The sequence below is a fragment of the Cinclus cinclus genome, chromosome 13 (genome assembly GCF_963662255.1).
Source record: "Cinclus cinclus chromosome 13, bCinCin1.1, whole genome shotgun sequence".
Taxonomy (NCBI): domain Eukaryota; kingdom Metazoa; phylum Chordata; class Aves; order Passeriformes; family Cinclidae; genus Cinclus; species Cinclus cinclus.
The window spans coordinates 1,342,394-1,367,603 of NC_085058.1; the positions used below are offsets into that span (position 1 = coordinate 1,342,394).

The 25,210-nt window shown below is 43.5% G+C and overlaps 1 protein-coding gene across 2 annotated transcripts; it reads left to right on the forward strand.

The window, feature by feature from the left end:
- The first annotated feature begins 1,786 nt into the window (after window positions 1–1,786).
- Window positions 1,787–25,149, forward strand: IREB2 (iron responsive element binding protein 2). 2 transcript variants are annotated; one of them, XM_062501550.1, is made up of 22 exons: window positions 1,787–1,925; window positions 2,544–2,633; window positions 5,692–5,857; window positions 6,933–7,070; window positions 9,064–9,297; window positions 10,862–10,931; window positions 11,943–12,126; window positions 12,721–12,860; window positions 13,239–13,410; window positions 14,497–14,594; window positions 15,033–15,149; window positions 16,252–16,411; window positions 17,221–17,356; window positions 17,933–18,017; window positions 18,605–18,761; window positions 19,040–19,164; window positions 19,471–19,575; window positions 19,810–19,952; window positions 20,395–20,542; window positions 20,633–20,755; window positions 21,275–21,460; window positions 22,070–25,149. In XM_062501550.1, the coding sequence occupies exons 1-22, from the start codon at window positions 1,907–1,909 to the stop codon at window positions 22,178–22,180; spliced, it is 2,907 nt and encodes a 968-aa protein (XP_062357534.1). In that variant the 5' UTR covers window positions 1,787–1,906; the 3' UTR covers window positions 22,181–25,149. The 2 variants fall into 2 exon arrangements, with proteins under 2 accessions (XP_062357534.1, XP_062357535.1); XM_062501551.1 differs by lacking the exons at window positions 1,787–1,925; window positions 2,544–2,633; window positions 5,692–5,857; window positions 6,933–7,070; window positions 9,064–9,297 and having other exon boundaries at window positions 19,040–19,168; window positions 19,475–19,575.
- The last annotated feature ends 61 nt before the right edge of the window (window positions 25,150–25,210 follow it).

Sequence of the window (25,210 nt, forward strand, 5' to 3'; positions counted from 1 at the left end):
GGGAAATGGAAAATACATTCTGGAAACTGAAAAACCATCCTTCTTCCTAGACAGTTACACATTTCCTTAAGTGACTTAATTCTAAAAGAATCACATAAAAAATAGTAAGCAGAACAGACCAGTAGCTCAGGTGGTAATAAGCAAAAAGAAATACAATTTTCAGTATAAATTGAAAGCCAAACATTGTGTTAAAGCCAAATATAGACACAATTTGCTTTCCAATAATCTGTCTGGTATGTAGGAAGAGCACAAACCTCTAAACATTTGGGGTTAAAGGATTTTGCATGTGAGCAAGAAATACTCCATACTGCCTAAAATTCCTTTCCCTGGATGTACCTGACGCACCAAAGTCAGCCTTCAACCAACAGAGGGAGATAACCAGCAGCCATTTATCCACTGAGGACTGAGCTCTGGACACTGGAGTGTCTTTGGTGAAGGAAAACAACCAGTCAGTGCTGGCACAGAACATCCCTGGAGATGCTTCTTATCAGAATCTGTCAAGAAACAGAGCTGCAGCATTTGTCTTCCAACACCTCGTTCCCTTGTCATCACAGCTGCCAGCATCGAGCCCAGACACTCCTGCCCAGTTCTGTGGAGCTCACACGTGGCCAGCATGAGAGGCAGCCTGGTGTGCTGGGTGAGGCACTGCAAAAGGACTGCACTGAACCAGCAAGGGTAAGAGCTGGAACTGAGGTGTCACACAGGAATGATCTCGCCAAACACAGACAGCTTTGGGCACCCTGAACGTGATTCACACAACAGAATTTGGGGAGCCCTTCTAGACACATCTTGGCCACGTTCATCACCACCTTCCTACCCAGTCTGTCACAGACAGACACGATTGCAACCTGGAACAGGGAAGAAGAGGCCAAATTAAGGTTACTTATGCAGTTTTGAGCATAACTATTGCAATCAGTGTGTCAAGTCCCTCTCCACTGTTCAGGAAGGCAGCGGCAGTTTAGGTGAAAAGAGATACAGGCAAAAGGGAAAATGGATTGAGGCTGACATGCAGGCATCTTTCTGGTAATCTTTTCTGCCTGAGTGGGGTGGTAAGTTCTGGCTGCAGTAGTGTCTAAACCCCAGGTATTATCTATGTCTTGTAGCTTGGAGAAAGCACTATTGTTGACTTGTTCACCACTGAGTGTGACCTCATGTACTGCTACACTAAAGATGAAGACAAAAGTAAAATTCCACCATTCTTCCAGTGAAGAAGGAACTATGGTGGTAGGACAAGGGGGAATGGTTACGAACTGAAATGGGGAAATTGAGACGAGATATCAGGCAGACATTCTTTACTGTGACGGTGGAACAGGCTGTCCAGGGAGGCTACGTATGCCTCGTCCCCGGAAACGATCAACGTCAGGTCGGATGGAGCTTGAAATGGGAGCGTACGACCTTTACGGCCCACTGCACCCCTCAGCCTCGCACGCTGCGCCGCGGGGCCGCGCCCGGGGTTGGGTCGGGCCGGTCCCGGGAGCACGGCCCGGCCCGGCCAGGCCGGAGCCACCGTCCGCCCGCCCCCGTGGGACCGCGCCGGGCCGCCAGGGGGAGCCATCGCGAGAGCCCCCAGAGCGGCCCCGTCCCCAGAGAGGCACCCCGATGCGGCCCCGCCCCTTCTCTACCCCGCCCCCAGAGCGGCTCCGCCCCCAGCGCGTCCTGACCGGATGCTCCGCCCGCACGCTCGTCATTGCTATCGTGAGAGCAGGGGTGCTCGCTCCCAGCTACTTCCGCCCTCTCGCGAAGCCTCGCGCGATATCGTTCCCTTTCCTCCCGGGTAGCGTTCACAGTCTCGCGAGAGCGGCGCGTCCTGTGAGCGCGGGGCGGGGCGCGGGACGCAGTCTCGCGAGAGCTGCCGGCCCGCCGGCGCCCCCCGGCCCGCTCCCTCACGCTGACATGGTCGCCGGCGATGGACCTTCCCAGGACAGGTCGGTCACTGCGGGGACGGCGCCGCCCCGCCCGCCGGGAAATCGCGGCCGGGACATCGCCTCGCCCTCGGCGCCGCCGAACGGCGCTGTCCCAGGCCGCGGGGGTCCCTCTGGGGGGGAGAGCGGCCCCGTTCCCCCTCCCCCCCCCCCCCCCCCCCCCCCCCCGCTGTCGGCTCCCTCCCAGGGGTTATTTATTCCAGCACCTAATGGCTTCTCGAGATTTATTTTTGTGTCGTGTGCCCTTGGCGTTGGCTTGGCAGTCAGTGCTTTGTGCTTCTTGCTGTATTAAAACCCATGTCTCTTATCTGTGCTGGTGAGGTGTCTTATCCTGTGTGTAGAAGGCAGTCTCAGACAACAAAGGTCAGGTGTGTTGTGCTGGTGACCTGCATTGACCTGCATGTACCTGCTATTAGTGATGCTTTTAAAATTCACCTTAGTCACACATCTACATCACGAGGTATCTCAATCCATTTAGAAACCTTTCCGTGTTGCATCTGCTTACAGTCTAGAGGAACGTTATTTCTGGCAGATACAGAAATAAATTCTATTTTCCTGAGTCGGAAGTCAGTGCTGAAACGACGCGTTCTTTTGTGCCTGTAACTTTATTTGGTCCCGCAGGAAACCCTTACCATCCCGCCATTGAAGCTTTGGAAAGCCACCCCGGGAAGAAGTTTTACAATGTGTCGAAGCTCGGAGGCTCCAAGTATGGTACGGTGTTCTCTGGGGGTGTTCGGGGTGGTAACCAGCAGCAGCACCCTGTGCCGCTGGTACACTGCGGTGGCAGGAGATGCAGCTGGGAATTCCTGATAGGGTGTGTTTGGAAGCTGATCATATCCCAATTTCTTAGTGCTCTATAGACTTGGCAAGACTAATACTTGTAGGGTTTTTTTTTAGTAAGGGAGAAAGTACAGGTGTTTCTGCAGTTTTCAACAGTATTCCAAATCAGAAGAATTACACTTTTGGAAAAAAAGTGAAGTGACAAAGAGCTCCTATTTAATGCTCTGAAAATAAATACAGCTTTTGCTGTAGTTTTGTACAGCTTCATGGCGTTCTAGTTTTCCTCCCCAGCAGCCTCATATAGTGGGTGTTTGCTAGAACATGGCTCCTGCTGAAGGATGAGGTTTTGTGGTGCTCTTGCTTAATCTCAGTTTGTCATTAGTATGCAGTGGCTGTCTGTGCCGAGGAGACCTTCATTGGGTCTTTGTGTCGAATTGTCTTTCAAAATGTTGCACATGTGCTGGGAGGGGAGTCCAGGCAGGGGAGGGAGCTTTGCTCAGTGCCAGCTGGAACAGGCTTTAGTCTTGCAGGTAATCAAAGCATTTTGATGTTATTCTCTCCCTTTCTCTTCGTGTTCAACTGAAGTACTTACATGGGCTACTTAGTAAAGGTGTTTGGGCTGTTTTTCAGTTTTGCAAGGTCTGAATTCTTCAGTATTCACAGAATTTGTGGTATGCTTTTTGAATAAAAAATATCAGTGTCTGTTTCACTTTAAACACATATTTGACCACAGTTATTAACTCCATGTAGTTTTAAGGGGGGGGGCCGCAGTGTCTGCTGAAACTTTGTGCAGCAGCTGTGTGCTCTTGCAAATTTCATCTGGTCCTAGTAACTCAGTCAGTCTTTCAGAGAAGTACCCATGGAGGACACAGTGCTGCTGCTGGTGCCTTGGTCCTGTGTTAGTAAAAAAACTGGGCAGTTCCACAGCAGTTCTGTGGAAAGCCTACTGACAGGAGTGGAAATCAAACAATATACATCTATTTGCTAAAATGTGCCATAAGGCTTGCAGCAGCAATGGGTACTCCTGGAGATATTCTCAGGGGTCTAAACAGACTGCACTGAGAGGGTCTATGTTTTCCAATAGAAACTTCTTTGCAGAAGCTGGAAGCCTCAGGTTTACTTCAAGGTAGTAAAATACTAAATAATACTTAGACACAGTGTGGGACAGCACTGATAGCAAATCCAGCATCTGGAATTGCTCCCTGCATTTGTTGCTAGAACAGTTTGAGTTTTACCTGTTTGCCCTCTGCCTTGGGGTTTCTGGCTATAATTTTACATTAATTGCCAGTTGATATTAATCAGATTACTAATGTAAATGTTAATTGGTTTAGTTGCCAGTTTTCTATTGTTTTAAGACTTATGGGGAAAATGAGAAGAGCTCTAAAGGAGTTAGGGCAGAGAGGATATGGAGATCTAGACCAGGCTCTTGCTAGGGCTGGTGCTGATGTGGGAAATCTTCACTGGTTATGCTGTGCCAATGTGGGAGGATTCCTGTGCCTCCCATGATCCTCTGCTCAACTGCACCCTTGTGAGCTGCTTTTCCCTTGTGCCCAGTCCCAGAGTCCCCTTGCACCCTGGGACTTGTTCTGTGCTTCCATGGACACTTCTGCTAAGCCAGCCTGCCCTTGGCTGCAGGCCTGGGGAGGTGCTGGCCACTGGTCACAGTGTGCCCTCGGGGGAGCCAGCCCAGCTCCCTGCAGTTCCTGTGTGCCTGAGGTGCTCTCCTTTCTGGAGCTGTGCTGTATCTGGGAGCCCCAAAGTGCACCTGGTGCTGCCATAGGATCTGCTGGTGCCTCATGGACACAAGCAGCTGCTTTTCCAGCTGCTTCTCCAGCTGCCCCTGGGGCAGGGAGTTTTGTAACCCACAAGAAAGCAAGCAAGTTCTTCTCCGGGAACCTGGCTTTTACATCGAGGGAGTGGTGGCATGAAGGTTCATGAGACCTTTTGAATGGCATCCTTATACTCAAATTTACTCAAATCTTAAACTCAGAATAGTGACTTGCCTAACTAGGCAACAGTGGATATTATCTCAGACACAGTGAGAAAAGAGTCAGCAAATTCTGTATTGATAGTTTGTGAACAAACCACTGGATTAGGTTGAGACCACCAAACTTTCTTTTTATGTTTCTTTTTTTTTTCTTTATTAAAGCCTGAATTTAATTGTTTCACTTCGCTCCAGCAAACTTTTTTTAAGATTTCTCACTGTTCTTATGAAGCTGTTTGCCTGCTTGAATGATTCTGAAAACAGTGGTATTCGGGGGAGAAATGTCAATCAATCTGATTCTTTTTCTTTAGTGGTAATTTTGCTTTGTTTGCAGTGAATAGTGACGGGGTTTTTTTTCTCTTCCCTCTTATTTCATTTTCATTTCAGTTTTCCTTTTTTTTCTGTGAAGGAAACTGCTGCTTATCAGTACCTTGATTCATATCTAGTTAACTAATGTATTTAATGAAATGTTCTTCTTTATATTTTATGAAGTGTGTTAATTTTAAAGGAGGTGCATGGCAGTATAGTTTCTGGTGTTTGTATCACTGTTTATTGAAAATAATATTCTGGCATTGGTTGCATTGGCTTGGGATCTTGAGCAATGGCCTGGCAAAATTTACAGTTAAAATGGTTCTCAGTACTCCAGTAGTTGTTGCATTTGACCTGCTCTGATCAATAATCCCAGGTCTGTATTTGTTGCATCTCTCCTCTGCCAGCATAACATACCTTAGTAAATGTGACTGTCTGAACAGTGTGGTCAAGCCATTGGCATCTCCCATTGAAATCCCATAGGATAGCACATCAATGTGTACATAGTGCAACTCTGTTCTGTGCTGTGTGAGGAAGATCAAACGCTTAAGGCAACTGGAAAAGGAGGTTCCTGAAGCTCTTATCCTTCCAAACTGTAGAAAAGTGGAATTCCTTAGAAATGTGAGATTGCAATTTCAAAAAGCTGTGTAAACTGCAAGTCTGCACTCACGGGGTCTGTCCCTTGCCTCACCCCAGACACTCTGCCTTACTCCATCCGAGTGCTGTTCGAGTCCAGTGTCCGGAACTGCGATGGCTTCTTGGTGAAAGAAACGGATGCTATGAATATCTTGGACTGGAAAACGAAACAGAGCCATGTCGAAGTGCCCTTCTGTCCTGCCAGAGTTGTTCTTCAGGACTTCACGTAAGTGTGTGTATGTGTGTACAAGCCTGCCAGAAGAACCTGTGCAAACCCACTGAATTTGTGTTCAATTCTTAGGTGTGAGAATAAACCACACCTCCCCTCTGGATAGCCAGGTGGAAACCTGTGCGCTGCCTCTGCTGTGCAGGAGATTCCTCATGTTAATTCCCTATGATGTTCTGTAGGCTGCTGTAGCATTGGGGCAGGTTGGCAAGGCTGGAACTGCTGGCCTGCAAGGAACACTTCATGGGTAAGAGCCAGAATAGAAATGGAAGTGGTGATGTTTTGGCTGCTGCCAGATGGTTGACAGTTCATGCTGTCACTGACAGTTCTTCCTTGAGATAACTGAAGATTAAAGATTGCTTATTCCACAATGAGCAACCCAGTCGAGTCCATGAATAATACATATATTGAAAAAGCAGCCTCTTAGGATGTTAGCTTTCTTTGTGATTTGACTATGACATAGCTAAAAGGGCAGTCCTTCAGCAATTTGCAAATACTCAGTTTAAGCTGTCTTGCTGACTCTCTATTAAGAAGTGAGATAATTAAAAAAAAGGAATTATGATAATAAAAATGAGTAGCATTTGCTTAGCAGGCAAAGGCAGCAAGATTTACATAGTACTGTGTTCTAGAAGCATTGCCTCTGTTTTGTACAGCAGTACGAGTATTGTGAAATGCCACGAGCTTCAGAAATGGCTCTGTTAGACAAACAGTACATGTGTTAATCGTACAGCATGAGCTTTGCTTATGTAGCAAGGTTGTTGCAAAAGTAAGGAGTATCTAAAGATCCCTTCTGTGCTGAAGTGCCATCACACTTGAGCAGCAAAGCAGGACACAAAAGAAACGTGGTTATCTTTGTGGTGTTCTAGTTTGTTGCATTGCTGTTGCTTGTTGAGAGGGTGTACCAACTCCAGTGACTTTAAAATGGTTCAAGTCCTTTAAAATTTAGAGAATGACAGGTGTGTTTTCTGAAATAGAACATAGCTACTTCTAGACTTGAATAAAATGAAAAAGAACTTTGTACATCAGTGAGTTAATGTCTCATGATGTTTTACTGTTTTGATTTTCTGTCTGTCAGTGGAATTCCAGCAATGGTGGATTTTGCTGCCATGAGGGAAGCTGTGAAAAATGCTGGAGGAGATCCGGTGAAAGTCAATCCTGCCTGCCCAACTGATCTCACTGTTGACTATTCTCTGCAGATTGATTTCAGCAAATGGTAACATACTTTTTTTTTTTTTTTTAAACAACCCATACCCGTTTTTGTGTGACACTGAAGTGTAGATTCATTCAGGTCTTGTTACTATCCCATCGAGTCATTTGCCACATATGGTATCTCAAAAAGGGCTGGATAAAAATGGATAAGCACTCTTGAGGGAGAGAAAGAATGCCTGTGAGGCCTTATGGGTGAAGCTGACTGATAATCCAAATTCTGGGCGAGGTTTGGCTGAAATAATGGGATCTGGCATGGTTTCCAGAAAATAGCATGTCTCAAGAGAAAGGCAGAGGGCGTTTGTTATTTTGCTTTGCTCTGATTTTATTGTTCAGGTTAAACAGAACTTTGTTTCCAAACGTGGCTGACTTGTCACAGCTCCAGAGAAGGGGCCTGCAGTTCTGCTGGGCGTTTTGAAAGACTGTCATTGCAGCCCATGGCTTGTGACTGCTCTGGGGTTTTATGGGCTTTGATTTAACACCAGATAAATGAGGCTGTGGTTATTTTCAGAGAGATAAGTGTATTTGGAGATGTCTGAAAGGTAAGGGGACCAGAAAGCTACCAGTGTGGTTTTCCTTGTCTGACAGGCAGTCATGTGATGAATACAGCCGGGGGCTGCCTTTGCTGGAAACATAAATACTGCACAAGAGGGAAAACTTGGAGCTTTTGTTTAGTGTTTGCTGAAGCAAATACTAAATAATGCAGCTTCCCTTCACCTTCTCCCCTGCCTCTCAATTGTGGAGCCTTCCAAAACCCATGCAGAATTGCATAAACTGTTCAGGCTCTTTGGAAATTTTAAAAGTTCACTGGGGAAAAGCCTGTGGTCAGAGGGCATGGATGTGTGAGTCATTTGTGTCAGTCTTCCAAATACTGACAGGATTTCAGTTTGCCGAGTGTCAGAAGAGCAAGAGGCTGCAGATGATCTGTTGTGCTGCATCTGTGTTGTGTCAGTTCTGTGCTCTGTCCATGCCTGTGTCCAGAGGGACAGCTGTTTCCTTTGCAACTAGGCCAGCCTAAAATTATCAAGCAGAGCAAGTGTTGGCAAGAGGTGTCTACATGCTGCTTTGTGATGATAACTGTGGCCTCTGGAGCATCCCTGTGCAGAGCTGTGGGGCTTAGCAGCTGCTGCCTGTGATAAGAACCGTTCCCTGCAGTGGTGCTGCTTTCACAAGAGCTTCATCTGTGGGTCACAGCCTGGGGGGCTGCAGGGGATTTAGTCAAGTTGTCCTGAGGCCAGGCAGCACCCTGCACTTGAGAAACTAAGGATCTGGCTGTGTTACTGAGGCATAGGAAAGCAGTGGCTTTAATTGCAATTTTGAAATTTAAGAATTAGGGAGAGAGGTGGAAGTCATTCGTTTTTCACAATAGGCTCTCTTTGCTCTCCTGCAGAGACTGAATGTTGCACAAATAGAGGGTAGTGTGCTATGTGGACTTTATTTTCTTTAGAAAACATGGCTTTTCTCTCTGACTTCTTACTAGCTTGAATGGTGTGTACAATTTGCCTGTGCCTTTGAGAATTTGTGTAAAAAACCAATTATGATCAGGTTATGTTTATTTCCTTGAGAAGGCTTTGCCTGTAATCATTCCTCTGTCGTTTTAACAGAACATGTACAGCACCATCTTAAAAAAAGAAACAAGTTCAGTTTACCATTTGGATGAGACTCTACCCACACCTTTCAAGTTTAAAACTCTTGAGTTCAGCCTTTCCAATGCTGTTTGTAAAGATTTCTGGTCTGTTGTGAACAAATGGAAGGAGTTGTTTGGTGTTAATTTTTCAGACAATCCAGTTCTGTTCATTTCTTACCACTCTACGTTACTTAACTAAGCTTATCCAGCGGTAGTTTACTTTGCAACAGGGCTGTAATGAAATAACTCTTATTTTTTCAGATACTATTTTCTAATCTGTAGAAGGGATTGCAGAAAACACAAGGCGGGGTGAGGGGTGTGCACGGAGAAGTGGATTGCCATGTCTCGGTGAATGCTGTGTTTGGTGTTGCAGTGCAATCCAGAACGCTCCCAACCCCGGCGGGGGCGAGCAGAAGCCGCTGGCCCGGCTGTCGCCGCTGAAGCCGCCGCTGCGGAAGCCGCCGCCGTGCCGTGGCCAGAGCGGGGGCCAGAGCGGCTGCCGGGGCTCGTGCGGCGCGGGGGAGGCCGGCCGCAGCACCGGAGCCTTCTCTGCGCAGATCGAGAACACTCCTATCCTCTGCCCCTTCCACCTGCAGCCCGTGCCTGAGTACGAGAGCGATAGCTCCTTCACTGCGTCGTGCTGTACCTCTGTATTGTGGGGCACTGCCTGGGGCAGCTCGGGGAAATGGGATTCTTTCTGCTTTTAAACATCCTTCTGTAGTTTTCACTCATGCCACAGAAAAGTTGTTTCAGTATCTAGAAATAATTCAGATGTAGCAGACAAGAATTGTTCTACAATAAGTTTTTCAATTTAAAGAAGAGCTTTGCTGAACACACTGCAGATGGCCACCTGTTGGCTCATGGCTGTTACTCTTAAATTAAATATGAGTATTTTTCATTTCTTTACAACAGCAGCTAAGAATATGAGCAATTTTCTGTTTGCTGTAAAGCAAGCTTGAGTGAATAACTCAATGAAGCATCAATTTCTTTCTAAAAGTAACTTGTAGGTTTTTGTAACCAGTTTTTGGAAGCCTCTTACTCTTCACTAAGAAGTAGCCTATACATCATGGCCCAGGCTATACAGGATCTCACAGTCCATCTGTCACCGAGTTGAACTCAGGAAATAATCCTGCCTGTGTAGTAGCCAGGGAGCCTTATGTCTGTGTTATTAACAGTTGTTGTGCACGGCTCCATCTACACCAATTATGTGTAATCATCTCCTCAGCTGCTGCCTCTCTGTATGGTGCACTGCTGAGATCCCTGTCTGTGCTGGACAGGTGTGCAGGGAGAGCTGATCAGATCTGTACCCACAGGGATACTCTGAGGAGTGCTGTGCTAGCGCTACAGATGTGGAAATGCTCCTGCTCAGTACAGGTGCAGGAATGCAGGAGAGGTGTTTGCAGCAGTACTGGAGTTCTGGCAGCACACCAGTAGTGGTATTTATGGAGCTGCAGTGTGAACACTGACTGTCCCTCAGGGCTTGGTGAGGCAGGAGAGCTGCTGACCTGCTGCAGAGTAGAAAGGGAAGGGTCATGACTGTAAAATATGCTGCTAAAAATTGGGGACTTCCTTCCTGGTACAAAGCAAGTGTGTTCCCTTCCTTGTTCAGCTGCTCAAAGCAGAGGTAATTCCTCTTAAATTATGGATTACTCTGTTACTACAAATATCAGTATCTTAATAAATAACACGTACTAAGAAAAGACAGTTCATTTTATGAGACTGTACTGATGAGCACTTGTGAAGAAAAGTTTGTGGCTTGGAGGGAAATACAAAAATGGAGAATAGTTACAATTGAACATCTTGGTTCTTTAATGTATGGAGTTTTGAGATGTGCAGCCTGTGAGCCAACTGATGGGGTAAAAAAGCTCCTGGGTATTGTAGCACATGCTTGGAACAGACCTCCTAAAGTATTTTTGAGATCACACACTTTAGGCAAACTGTAACTAGAATAAATAGGTTCTCAGACACAGCACATATGAAATCAGCTATTTCTCACTGTTTACAGAAAGCGTGCTGCAGGGAAGCAATTATCTCTTAATAATAAGCATAAACCTCTTCAAAGAGTCCTGCAAGCTTACTAAAGTCTTTCAAAAACAAACTAAAACTACAACTTGCTCTTCTGTAATTTGAAATAAATGATGACAGTACTTATAAACTTATTTTCTTCCTAGGCCTGAGACAGTATTGAAAAATCAAGAGATGGAATTTGGCAGAAATAGAGAGAGGCTTCAGTTTTTTAAGGTATGTCTGTGTGGTTTGGGCTTTTTTAAGAGTCATTTGTCTACCAGTATTCAGGTTTAGATGATAAAGTAAATGGAATCACTTGAAAGTGTCAGGTTTTCAAATCTGAATTTAAACAGGAACAGAGAATTTGTTTTCTAACTTGAAAAAGTTCACTCTTATTTGGTTCTTGTCAGTGGGGATTTCTGAAGCATTAGTGTTTTAAATTCCTTTTATGAGCTCAGTGCCTTAGATCACAGTGAGTTTCTGGCTGAACAGGTCATTTATCCATAACTGTGTTAATAAAAGTTCCTGAAGTTGGAGGTGTTGAGTGGAGACTAGTGTTCATGGCTGCTCTCAAACTGGGCAGAAGTCCTGTGGTGAACATCAGCTTCTCTGCTGCTGAGCAGGGCTCTACTGCATTCATATTTGATCCTGATCCTCTATTTTGATGTGGTTTAGGAATTCACTGCAGTGATCTAAAAATCTTTTCGTGGATGCAGACTAGTGGTTCTTCTGAAAGTTGCAAATTGGCTTTTACATAATTAAAGAAGGAAATGGCCAGGCTGAACCTTGTTACAAGTTTCCACATCAGCTCTATTAAATGTACCATACTGAGTTTGCAAGTGGTTTCACCCTGGAGTGGCAAACCTAGACTCAGTTTTGCTGTGAACACATAATCTGCTGTAGATACAAGTGCTTAGGTTCTGTTGTCTGAGTACCAGTTTTGGGTGGGTTTGTAATCAGTTGTGTGAACTGGAAGGAAAGACATTTCTGCAGCCCTGCTTTTGAAAAGCCGGCAGGAATTACTGATTCAGCCTTCAGAGGAACTGAGTGAAAGGTTTTGTTGATGATTAAGAATGTATCCAAGATGATCACACACCCCTATTTGACAAAGGGACAAAAGCCACTTGGGTAAATAGCAAGGACTCTTCTATTGCGTCTTTGTTTTGTCTTTTTAGTTGTGTTCTAAGAATTGAATATAACTTCTAAAAAAAATTAAATTCTTTTATTCTTTTGGAAAAATTACAGTGGAGTTCAAAAGTTTTTGAGAATATTTCCATAATTCCACCCGAGACTGGAATGGCACACCAAGTGAACTTGGAATATTTGTCCCGAGTGGTTTTTGATGTGAAGGATTTCCTGCACCCCGATAGCGTGGTTGGCACAGACTCACACACGACCATGGTAAATGGCTTGGGTATCTTGGGCTGGGGTAAGTATGCTCACAACTTCATTGCTCTTGGAAAGGAAACTAAAGCTTCACTAAGAAACATTTCTTCCCACTGCATGTTTGTATTTCAAACATAACAGTCTGTCTTAAATTACTGTTCTGATCTGAATGTTTTTTTGTCTACAAGTAATCTTGAATAACATTTCTTTCCCTTGAGAAACCACTCTTTTTAATCTAAAGAGAAAACAACCAAAAACCAACTGATACTCAAATAAGTGCTGTTTGTACAGCAGAAATCGACGTGAGGGTTTCTTTTCTCACAGAAGATTAGTTTTATATCTAAAATATTCTCTAGCTGACTGTGGTGTCTAACTTGGGCAATAGTCTTGCTTGATTTTATTTTTGATATGCAAATATTTATTTTATTTTTGATGTGCAGATAGCAATATTTAATGGAACTTCTACATTTCTTGCTGTGTCCTTTGTGGAAAGGGAGTGATGCCCTTCATTTGTGAGAGCAAAGCAGCAATGTGTTTATTGTGCTGAGTGTTTAGGTTTCATGTGAAGGGGTGTGTTGTGTTTTGGGGGTTGATGCCATGGAGTGAGGGTGCCAAGGCGTGTCTCCTGTCCCTGCAGGCGTCGGGGGCATTGAGACGGAGGCGGTGATGCTGGGAATGCCACTCAGCCTGCCCCTGCCCCAGGTGGTGGGCTGTGAGCTCACAGGCACCGTCAGCCCCTTGGCCACCTCCATCGACATTGTCCTCAGCATCACCAAGGTGAGAGCTCAGGCCTCTGCAAACCACAGGGGGATTGGTGCAAGTGCTGCATGTGGTGTTGGAGAAAGGGATTGCATGCAGGGAGTGGTTTCAGTATACCTGTCATCATGGCAGTGCAGAAAGGTACAAATAATCTCTCACCACTTTTATTTTCTAGTCCGTGGAAATGGTGGGGTGTTTTTTCTTTCCAATCTATAGTGATTTGCTTATAGACCCTCTTTAACTAAAAATAATTCATAATAATTTTATATTTTTTTTTTCTTTGCAAGCACAGACCTTACGTTTTCAGCTTTTTGTTTTAAATGCTTGTGAATTGTGACAAACACAGTTTGCCCCGTACCTCTTCATATACCAGGTATTGTGTGTTCTTTCCAACAGCATCTTAGACAAGCTGATGTCGCTGGAAAATTTGTTGAGTTTTTTGGGAGCGGTGTTTCCCAGCTGTCTGTAGCAGATCGAACCACAATAGCAAATATGTGTCCTGAATATGGTGCTATTCTGAGTTTTTTCCCTGTTGATAATGTGACTATGAAGCACTTAAAGCATGCAGGTAAATGTTAAACTAAAGCAAGGGTTCGTTGTAATTGTGGTTTGCAATTGTGCTAATGCATGTTTTGTGCTCTGCAGAAAAACCCAATGGAAGTTCAAACTATTGAGTTTTTGCTTAAAGCTGCTGAATTTTTACACGGTGGTTTTCTGCAGAGCTCTGATACGGGCCTCATGTGTAATTAGGCTTGCTTGAGGTTTGTGTCCCATCTGGTCCATTTGTCTAATGCCTGGTTTATGAACATGATAGTGCTTTTCAACATCCAGAGTCCTGATTTTTGGAAGTGTATGCAAGCCTATAAAAATATTAAGGAAATTTTCACTAATTTTGAAATAGTTACAGAATGTAAGTCTTCTTAATTTGAAATGAATCCCATAACCACCTGGAGATTCCCTACAGAATCAAAATTTAAAATTATTACTAGAAATAAGTGAAACTGTAGAACAAATCTGAACATGTCTCTGATTTTTTCCAGTGGTTTGTTTCCCTTTGAAGTGCAGGATTTCACTGGCATCTCAAGCTAAGCAAGGAGGATGTCAATTCCTTATCAAGCTACTGCAAACAGAAAATCACAGTGTGACAGATGCCATAAAAAGCTCATTCACGAGTGAGACTTTCTGAGACTGAAATCTGTCACTTTCAGATAAGAGTTAAATGCTTTCAGTAGCAAACATTCTTGTCTGATCAGTGCAGAGCAGATGAATGAGTTTGGAGGAGTAGCCAGCAGTACTGGCTATTGTCAGCAAAGCACAGGGTCTGTATTAAACAAGGAAACCCTAACAGAAAAGCTTCAGGACTTCAGGGACACAACTGTCAGTTTAGTGAGTTACCACTGCTAGAGCTGGAATAGCTTATTCTGTTGCTTAAGAAGACAAGCTAAACTAATTTAGAAAAAAAAATTAACAATTTATATTTGTTTTAATTTGTGTGTCATTCCTAAATAGAAGTTGGGATATGGATGTGGTGTACTTGAAAAAAAAGTACTTTGAGTGTTACACTTAAAACCATCTGAGTGTCTAAAAGTTGTGTGATTTGTTTTATTTATATCTTTAATGTGACTTTTCTCATGTTTGAAATTACCTTCCCTAGGTTTTGATAAGGCCAAGCTTGAAGTCACGGAAGCATATCTTAAAGCTGTGAAGTTATTTAGAAGTGATGAGAGTTCCAGAGAGCCTGAGTATTCCCAGGTATGCTGGAAAGGAGTTTTGTTTGGTTCTCATGAATAACTACTGATGATTTCACGATCTTGTCTCTCACAATAACTTCCACTGCTTTCAGCAAAGGTGTTTTTATTAACTCACAGTTCTGAGAAAGCAGAGTTTGTAGAACATGGAGGGGGTGGGGATAAGAAGGGAGGCACAGTAACGTTATGTCAATGCAGATACTGAATTCCAGTCATCCCAAGGACTGGGAATGGTGGAAGAGTTAGGGATAATGTTAAAACATTTGGAATAAGAGGGATAGCCTCCTATAGTGAGTGGTGTTGAAAATAGAATCCCAGAGTTCCAAATGTCTGAGAACATTCACATTTGGAATGAGAGTTGCTGGGTGTCTTGGGAATATATTCCATGCACTGCTGGGCTGGGGTTGGTAATGCCTGCACTTTCTGTATCTTGGTTTCTTAGGTGGTGCAAGTTAGTCTAAGTTCTATAATTCCATATGTCAGCGGCCCCAAGAGATCCCAAGATAGAGTGGCTGTTAATAACATGAAAAGTGACTTCCAAGCCTGCTTAAATGAAAAGGTTTGTATTCCTGATATTTTCATCAGAAGGTATTTCCTATCATTCACGAGTAAATGTTTTGTTACCTTTCCTTGAATACCTGCTGAGCCCTCCCTTGTTACTACACAATTGCTTGTTCAGGGTGTTCTGTTCTTGCTTCACAGGCATCCCAAGAGTAAATCATGGGTGTGTTGGTGAGGAACATGAGCTTCCCAAAGTCCTTAACTTCACAGTTTAGATTGCTGGGGAGAAAGAACTTTAGGCGGTCCATAGTGTGAACTTAGCAAACATTTTCAGTTTTTCAGGGTTTTTTTTTTAAACAGTTGTGTATTACTTAATTTCCAAAACAGAATTTACCCTAAGAAAACTCATCATACCTTAAAGGAGATGCAGAAAGACTGCCGAGATCTGTAGCTGAGTGTTCTGAATTGTTATGTTAGCAAATGATTTTTGCTTACAGCTTATTTTGTCTTCACAGTGTTTTTACTCTGAAGGTACTGGTTTTGGTTTGGGCAATCCACGGGTATCTGAAGATTGCAGCTAATATAGGAATGTACCTTAATTTTCATTTATCATTAAAGTTCAAGACTGGCAGCAGTATTAGAAGCAGCTTGTAAGTGAGGCCTGTGATACTGTCGTGGTTCAGTTGTGCTGGAGGGAGATGGTAGCTGATGGTGGAACACAAAGGGTGAGATTGGAAGGGACCTCTGGAGGATGTTTGAGTGCTGAAGTGTGGAAAATGCTAACTGACCTACTCTGATTTAGTTACCACCCTCTTGCAGTTAAAATCTTGGACATGCTTCTAATTGAGGAGCAAGTGTTGTGTATAGATAAGAAATGTACTCTTAAGGGGATGCTCTCCCATGGATAGAAGGAAGATAGTTGTGGAATAGCCACACACAGACTGGCATTTGTTCACAGCTGTTGCAAAGTTAAAGCAGTTGTGAAGGAAGAAGGCTGAGACCAGACAGAGGGACATGAACTGAGGGATACTTTTAAAGTTATGCAAGGGTTCCTAGTGGTACGGCTGAGTACAATTTCAAAACCAGTGTTCATTTGGTCTTGCTGTAACGTCATCTTTTCTGTACTGTAACAACTGCTAACATGTATTTTTGTCATGCAGTCTGGTGTCAAAGGGTTTCAGATTGCAGCTGAGAAGCAGAATAACATTGTGCCTGTTCAGTATGAAGGAAATGAATACAAGCTGTCCCACGGCTGCGTTGTCATTGCTGCTGTCATCAGCTGTACAAACAATTGCAATCCATCTGTCATGCTTGCTGCAGGTATGTTGGGACCAGACAGCTCAGCATCTGAATGGTGCTCCCATGCTTCACAGCCCTCACCTTCGCTTTTATAGGTTCTCTTTACAGGCTTGGAACTGCAGACTTGTAGCCTTAGCTTGTAGGTTCTGGAAGTTATATAGGGAAAGTTGCTTTTCCATAATATAATCTAAGTTTTTCCCATAAAGCAGCATTAAGGGGAGTAATAGTGAAATCTTTACATTTGTAGTCTGACAGCAGGTGAGCAGTTCTAGGGCTCCTGTCAGCTGGATGCGCACAGTGCCACAGCTGATGCTGGAGGTGAGCTTTAGCTTCCAGCCTGCTCTGGAGGATGAGCTGTGGTGCCACAGCCAGGACAGAAGCTCTGTATTGCTGAGCAGTAGGTCTGTCACTCCTTCAGGGGTATCTGCCACACCTTCACAAGCTGCAGATGCTGGAACAGCTCACCTGTCGGACCTTGCTCTCCTCTTTTTAAGATCCTGTGTGGCCAAGGTGAGCTTCCCCTAAGAGGCTGTATGGCCTGTCTGTGGAGACTGAATGGATTGGCACTGTGAGCTAGACCATGGCAAAGAGACTTTGTCTTAGAGAAAGTAAAATGGCTGTTTGCCTTCCAGGAATGGGTATAAAACCGTGTGTGGTATTGTTATGAGTTAAGAAACTTTATTCAGGTTGCTTGAATAGTTTAATAAGCTGAAAGTTGTCTAATCCTCTAGGGTTTTTTATGCTTGATTTAACTAAGGTAGAAGCGTACAGGTGTCCTATGAAGAGATATACAAATCATAATGTGTCCTTCTTTCTTTTTTGTTTGGTAGGACTCCTGGCCAAGAAAGCTGTTGAGGCTGGCCTGGTGGTGAAGCCCTACATCAGAACAAGTCTATCCCCTGGCAGTGGCATGGTTACACATTACCTCAGTTCCAGTGGAGTGCTGCCATACCTCAGCAAGCTTGGGTAAGGCCTGGCTCTGGGCTGGCTCAGGGCAGGCAGTGCACAGGGGGTTCTACAGGCTGGTAAAGAGGATTGCTGTTTGTTTGGGGTTGTCTAATTCCTGCCTTCATAGATTGACATTTTACTTACTTGCTAACTTAAAATTATTCTGCTTTATTGTATTCCCACTTCAGCATTTATGATGTGTAGCTCTAATACATCAGAGCTGTTTTTCCAGTAACAAATTACTTCATTTTAAGCAACTTGCAGGGCAGGATGTACTTGATGATGTATTTTAAAAGTGGAAGCTGAATGCAAATTTGTCAGGACCGTCTGTATTGGTCTTTTTTTATCGTTGCATGTCAAGGGTTGTTTAGTATGTTTATGGTTGCTCTGTAGCAGTAACAGAAAATGTGAATATTCTGTAATAGTGCCCAGCTGTGGTTTGCATCAGTGACATATAGTGTGCGCTGTTCATTTTCGAAAAAGTCTTAACTGTCAAAGGACAAAAAATTATTGGGGATTCTTCATAAAAGAAAAAGCAGTTATATTAACAAATTGCTCATACCATGTGTGACTTGATTATTTTCTCCCATGTAGGTTTGAGGTTGTTGGTTATGGGTGTTCCACCTGTGTTGGGAACACAGCCCCTTTGCCAGAAGCCATCAGGAATGCAATAAAACAGGTACAGCTCTATCTGGCTTGTTGAACACAGAAATGTATTTCTCACCCAGTTAAGCAATCAAGAAATACAGTAATCCATGCAAAATACACTTAATTTTTGATTTGGTCTTTGCTTGTTAGAGGGAGACCATGCCAATTCATTGCCATGTAAAACAAATGTAATAAGTAGTATTTTTAGAATACAGTTATAAATTACAAGATAAGTACATATGATCTAATCTTGCAGAGGGTGAAACATGCAGATTTTGCATCAGAAGTGAAGAGGAGGGTTTTAAAGAGCTATGGGCTTGAGTAATTTTAACCAGCAGTGTCTGAACAGCTACAGCTTTTTTCTCTTCTGAAACAGAAGAAAAATAAAAGAAATAAATGGCAGGAGAGGAGTTGACTGAAGTGACAGGAGGGCACATCAGAGAGTCAGAAGGGAAAATGAGAAGGGTAGTGAGAGAGCAAAATGCCTTTCAGTTGTTGTATTAGAGTAAATATTTGAAGTGGAATGCTGAAAGCACATCTGACCTGGTCAGCGGAAATAGCATAAGCTGTTGAAGCACCCCAAAGTGCTGGAGCGGTGTGTCTGGGTGTGCCTTGCAGGGTGACATCATTGCCTGCGGGGTGTTGTCTGGCACAAAGAACTTTGAGGGCCGCCTGTGTGACTGTGTCCGTGCCAACTACCTGGCATCCCCCCCGCTGGTCGTGGCCTACGCCATCGCGGGCACCGTGCGCATCGACTTCGACACCGAGCCCTTGGGTGAGTGCTCTCCTGCAGCGCCTGTTCTGCAAGTGTGCACGTGCCACACACTGCTGCACATGATTTCAGCACCCACAGCCAGTCTGTTTGAAGAGAGAGCACAGCCATGTTTGGTTTGCTCGTGGCTAAAGTAAAGCATTCACTTAACTGATCAAATTCTTTGCCTGTCTGGTAACATCTCTGCAGTCCTGATTATATACACATCTGTATTCTAATACAAATCTCAGGTCTCATGTTTTAGTCTTCCAAACTACCATTGTGCTTAAACTCTTACTCAGGCACCGGCTTTAATGGCAAAAGTATTTACTTACGAGATATTTGGCCCACCCGACAAGAACTTCACACAGTGGAGGAAGAGTTTGTGATATCATCCATGTTTAGGGAATTGAAAGAAAAGATGGAGGTAAGTGTGGTGTGTTCTACATAATTTAAAGGTTTCATTTCATTGTAGCTTTATAGTATCTTGCAGTTGAATGTGATTGTTTGCCATTTATTTCTGTTATGGTAATGGAGGGCTTAACTGAGATGGGTACTTGTGTTTAAAAGGGATTCCTAAATAATACCCAGTGATGTAACTTGTAATATGTAATAGAAAATTATTTTCTAAATAATAGTAATTAATAAAATCACCAGTATGTCTTTAATTTTTGAGTGTAAAAATATAATAAACTACCTTCTGTTCTTTTTTGATTAATTTTCTTTCTTGTAGAAAGGAAGCAAACGATGGAATTTATTGGAAGCACCAGAGTCAACTTTGTTTCCCTGGGATTTGAAATCTACTTATATTAGATGTCCTTCCTTTTTTGATAAACTTGTAAGTACAGTGGTTCTATCCACCAGATTATGTGCACTGCAGTTAAGTAAAGTAATAGCTATTACAGCAAAGCTTCAGTGTTGAATTGACAGATGTAATTATCACAAATGCTGTTTGTGTCTCTGGAATGAGTGGGGCCTGTCCATCCAGGGGCCTTCCTATACTGCAGATAATGGTCTATGTCTCTTTTCCTGGAAGAAAGTGTTAAATGTTCCTGGTGTTCCCCCCCATCAGGCCAAAGAAGCAGCTCCGCAAGCGGTGGTGGAGAATGCGCACGTGCTGCTGTTCCTGGGGGACTCTGTCACCACGGATCACATCTCCCCCGCCGGGAGCATCGCCAGGAGCAGTGCTGCTGCCAAGTACCTGACCAGCAAAGGGTGAGCACTGAGCCTGGGGCACTGAGCAGCACTGCCACCTTCCTCTGGAAATGCCTGTCTGCACAGAGGGGACACTGCATGGGGAAAAGCAAAACCATTAGCCAGTGCTTAAATAAATATACTGGGAATGGTAAGAGGAGTAGTAAGGTGGGTTGTTTCCTAGAGCAGTGTCCCCATAATTCTTCTGTAAGTACCACACTGTGCAGCACTCCATAAATTAATGGTAGGAAATTTATTTAAAAATTCAGCTTTCTTCCTGAATAACATAACAGTAGTTTGCACATTGTTCATGGTTTATAATAATTACATTTGTTGGAGGTCTAGTTCTTTACATCTTCTACTGAAGACTTAGATAAGCTGCAATAATTATTTAAAAAATCATCATATCCTTTTAAATCATATCATCATTAACTGTTTTCTTTCAATTTGCTTTATATTCCAGACTCACACCTCGTGAATTCAACTCTTACGGGGCTCGAAGAGGTAATGATGCTGTGATGACAAGAGGCACCTTTGCAAATATCAAGCTTCTGAATAAATTCATAGGAAAACCAGCTCCTAAAACAGTTCACTTCCCATCAGGACAAACGGTAGGAGTACATCTGTTTGCACAGCTACTCTGGAAAAGGGGAGTACAGGTTTAGAACTCACTCAAGATGTGTCACTTTGTCATTCCACAGCTAGGTGTGTTTGAGGCAGCAGAGCTGTACCAGAAGGAAGGCATTCCTGTAATTATTCTAGCAGGAAAGAAGTATGGACTGGGTAGCTCAAGAGACTGGGCTGCAAAAGGACCTTTTTTACTGGTACTGCTGGTTTGTTTGGGTTTAGGGGTGGTTTTGTTTATTTCTGGAAGTACCTAAATATACATTGTATAATTTCTGTGTTGGACTCTTCATGGGAATCACTAGTCAGGATAGATCTGAATTTCCTCGTTATGTAATTGATTGTCTTGGATACCAGACTTTGAGCAGATCAGGCATTTGTTTATGCTGACCTGTGTTTGGTCTCCATGGGGTGTTCAGTATCTCATTGTTGGAGACTTAATTTCCACTAATATTGAGAATATATTCCGAGTCAGACATTGATTCATGTCCTGTTAAGGCCAGCATGGTCGCTGTCTGTGACAAACTCCATTTCACACTGCTTGGGCCTGCTCTGGCTTGTTTGCTTCCATCTAGCTGGGAAGCTAAAAGATGTTGCCAGGGTACTTGAAGGACTCTGTGCAAAGCACTCTTTCTGCTTTGGAGTTTGAATTGCAAGATGTTGGACATAATCTGTGTTTGAAGGTTACTTCTGTGCTCACTGTGCTTGCATTGTTGCAGGGTGTTAAAGCTGTCCTGGCTGAGAGCTATGAGAAGGTTCATAGGAGTCAGCTAATTGGAATTGGCATCGCTCCACTTCAGTTTCGTCCTGGGGAAAATCCAAGTACTTTGGGACTCACTGGCAGAGAGCAGTTTTCTATTATGTTCCCTCCAGACCTGTTGCCCAGAATGACTTTGGATGTTAAGGTATTTTGCAATATTTTTAATTTCTCTGTTGAATGTTCTGATGCAGAGAAAAAAGCCTTAATTCCGATGATAGGAAGCAAAGCAAGAAAAGACAAAACTTAATTCTCTTGGAAGGTAAGCTTATAGTCCTGCCTGAAGTTTGTCATGGCTGTTGGGGTTTCCCAAGGCACACAGACACATGTTCTTTGAACACAACTTCGTGTGCAGCCTGATACTCTTGATCATTCCGAGTGATATTCTGCCCCTCATGGGCTCAGTCCTAGGGTAGAACTGAGTTTGTCTCTCGTAGGTGTGATGGCTTGAGAGAGGCTTCAGCTCTCCATGCTCTGTGAACAGGCCCATAACACTGTTGGTGCCATTTTAGGGATGTGGTGTTCTTTGGTTACCAGCAGGTGTGCTGGTGTGCTCCCAGATCATCCCAACTGCACTGCCACAAGCCTGCCTTCCATCTGGCTTGTTCCCAGCAGGTGTGGGGCTGCAGGGGCACCTCAGAGGATTGAATTCACTCGTGTTCTACAAAACCTGGGCTTAGAATGTTGTCTGAGAAATAAGCAAGGGGAAGTAAAAGCAAAGCTTAATTGATTTCTCTTTTTTGCTTTTCTTTTGAAGACAAGCACTGGAAAAGTATTCAGCGTGATTGCCTTGTTTGAAAACAGTATGGAGATAACTTTATACAAGAATGGTGGAAGTCTAAACTTTGTGGCTCGAAGATTCTTGTAGTAGCTACTGACTCTGGGTACCCTGCATAACTGGTAACTCAGCCATGCCTTGTGTGAACCCAGGAAGCTGTACTGTGGAACTGCAAACAGTCCTAGTGTGCTCAAAGTTACTTCGTCCATGGATGTAAGAGATTGTGAATCATTGTAACTGCAACGAAATCCTTTCTGATTTTAAATAATATTCTAATGGTGCTATTAAACATTGCTAAAATCAACGTGTGTATTGTGACAAGAGAGCTGTAAGTATGGAGGGGATGCTTTATCAGACCATTTTGTAAATAAACTATGTGAAATTGAAACTGATTGTGCTGAAGAGTATTATGTAAGAAGATTTTCTGCAGTTGTTTCCACTCAGTTTTTGCACCTGTAAATCTGTGTACTGCTGTTAGTTGGTTTAAGAGTAGCAGATGGCATGGAATCTTAAAGGCCAAACAGATTTCTTTTTGTTCTCATCCAGAGCTTAAAAAAGATACTGAGTTTTCAATTTCTTTAGGTTATGGGCTGAACAAAAAGCAGTCCACATGAGGCCCATGGTGTCCTGTATCACAGATGATTACTTCCTGACCTTTATGGGATTTTATTTCATCTGGATCCAGATTTAAACTGCTTAAGATAGGAAATATGTGAAATGCTGTGTACTTAGAAATATGGGAAACATTTCTGCATTTAAAAACAAATATCCCTGTTGTTTCATTCATGCAAGTTAAGCCATGTTTCTTGGTGCCCTTCGATTGAAGTTTGTCACATCTGCTTTAAGGGACGTACGTTAGTGGCAATTGTTTTTATTGTGCTGTCTGCAATATCATCAAAGTACCTACTTTAAAAACCTTTTAGAGCATTTGCTAGGGCTGTTTAAATTCCTCTGCTTTCAATACAGCCTCTGTGTAGTATGTTACACTGGTCAGTTGTCTAAGAGCCAGGTGGCCTTGCTGCCTTTGAGTGCTGGCAGCTCCCAGCTCTCAGTGTCCCCCTCCGAGAAGGAGCCTGGAGTCCTGAACAAACTCTCGTGGCACTGCCCTGGCTGTGGCTGGCACTGTCGGCACACTCGGGGTACAGCCCCTGCTCCATAGCTCACAGTGCCAGGAGAGGCAGAGATGCTGCAGCATGGCTTGTGTTCCCAGAGCTCTGGTGGTGTCTGCAGCTGCAGCTCCAGCAGGCTCTTCCTGTGCTCCTATGTCTTGAAAAGCTTCCTCACTCCACTGACAGTTTCTGCAGAGATTAATTTCTGATGGAGAACAAAACTGCAATACTCACCCATAAATTGTCAAGATTTTGTTTTGAGGTTTTTTTGTTGTTGATAAATATTGTCTTAAATATCAAAACACTCAAGAGGACTATATTAGCTTTATTTACATGTGCTTTTAATTTATAACCAGACACTCAGAGTTGACTTGTGAACTAACAAATGCACTGTTCAAATCTTTAAATAGTATGTTAGACATTCCTTTAAAAAAGCCCCAAAACCAAAATACCTTAAACCTCTTGCATAATCATATCAATACACTGTATTATTTTTTTTTGACATTTCAGAGGCCAAACTGTTTTGATTGACATATCTTTCATACATATTTTCCTGTTTTGTTAGAGTTCACTAAAGTTTAAGTTCTGTATAATGTTTTTATATTTCACTAGTTTGATGTGATTTTCTTTTAGGTGAGATGAAAACCATTCCAGTGACTCCTACCACTGCTAAGGGCAATAAATCAATACAGTTTTGAATATTATGTTCAACTGAATGCTGAACGAGTTCCTCTTCCGTGGTACACTTCCATTAATTCTATCCAGAGTGACTGGGCACATCCCACTTCTTGTACAACAGTGTCTAATACTGTTTGATCCCAGCTTGAAGGTATATTCTTGATTTAGTTCGAGAAAATGGGAATTTAATGCTGGTACATAATGATGCCTTGTGCAGATGATACAACTACAACTTCATGCCTATTTATAACTTGTGTAACTACTAATACTTGAAGGAAACACAGCCCCCTGCCCTCTCTCCATGCTTCAGGAGACAGAGATCCAAGCCATGTCAGGGCAGACTGAGATGAAGGGCAATTTCAAGGCATGTGACTTACCTGCAGGTTGTCACCAGTAAAGCAAGTTAGCACTTTTTAGAGACACGGGGCTTCATTAGCTGAGCAGCTGCTTTAGTTCTGCGCTGCTGTGTCCTGTAGTGCACAGAGAGGTTCTGAGCTCTGCTTCGGCACAGGGCTGCTCAGCTGCAGGCTCCTGCTATTGCTGCAGGGGGTCCAGCTGTGAGTAAGCCCCAGTCAGTGGCAGCTGCGAGGTGTGCAGGCTGACTCCTGGCCTTGGCGCCGTGCCCTAAGGGGTGGGACAGTCAGCCGGGTCCATTGCTCAGTGGTGGGGAACACCTAACTCCTGTCCCATGGCACGGCCCTGCTCCCTCCCCTGGGCACAGGGCGGCCAGTGAAGACGCTGAACTTCGCACCCACTGCTGGGCCCTGAGAGCCTTAGGTGGGCAGGAGAGGCAAGGGCCCAGGGGCAGGGGCAGTCAGGACTGCTGTGCTCACACACCAAACCTTCACTTTGACCTCTCTTCAGTATCCTAAAGCCTAGGAGGACATGTACCTGTTTGAGAAGTGACTCTGTGTGTTAGATGTGTTTAACCTAGAGCTCTCTCCATTTGGATCTGGGGGGAGAATCTTGCTGAAATTTTTGTAAATGTTTTCTCTTTTTGCTTCCCTTTTCCTCCCAATCCTAAAGTACAAAGCTTTGGGATAGTGTTGATGTTTATACATTTTACATCTAAGTATAAGGACAAGAAGCTATATATATTAATCCTATTTAAGCAACTGCAAATAATTGTCTGCTGTTTAAAGCCAACCGAACAGTGTAAGTTTTAAGTTCAGTAAGTATTGTATAGATACATCTTAAGTTCAATTGATGAAAATTGTGCATACAATGTTACCAATGCTGTAAATTATTTTTAATAAAGAAAATTGTATCACAGTTCTTGTATGCTACTGTGTATTTTGAATAGACAGTATGGAATACATGTAAAATGGTATTG

What these genes read in the sequence shown, in the direction of transcription:
- IREB2 (XM_062501550.1), top strand. An exon ending in AAGCCTGCTTAAATGAAAAG is followed by an intron (nt 15,150 to 16,251) that starts GTTTGTATTCCT and finishes TTTGTCATGCAG; the next exon opens with TCTGGTGTCAAAGGGTTTCA. An exon ending in CTTCCTTTTTTGATAAACTT is followed by an intron (nt 19,576 to 19,809) that starts GTAAGTACAGTG and finishes CCCCCCCATCAG; the next exon opens with GCCAAAGAAGCAGCTCCGCA.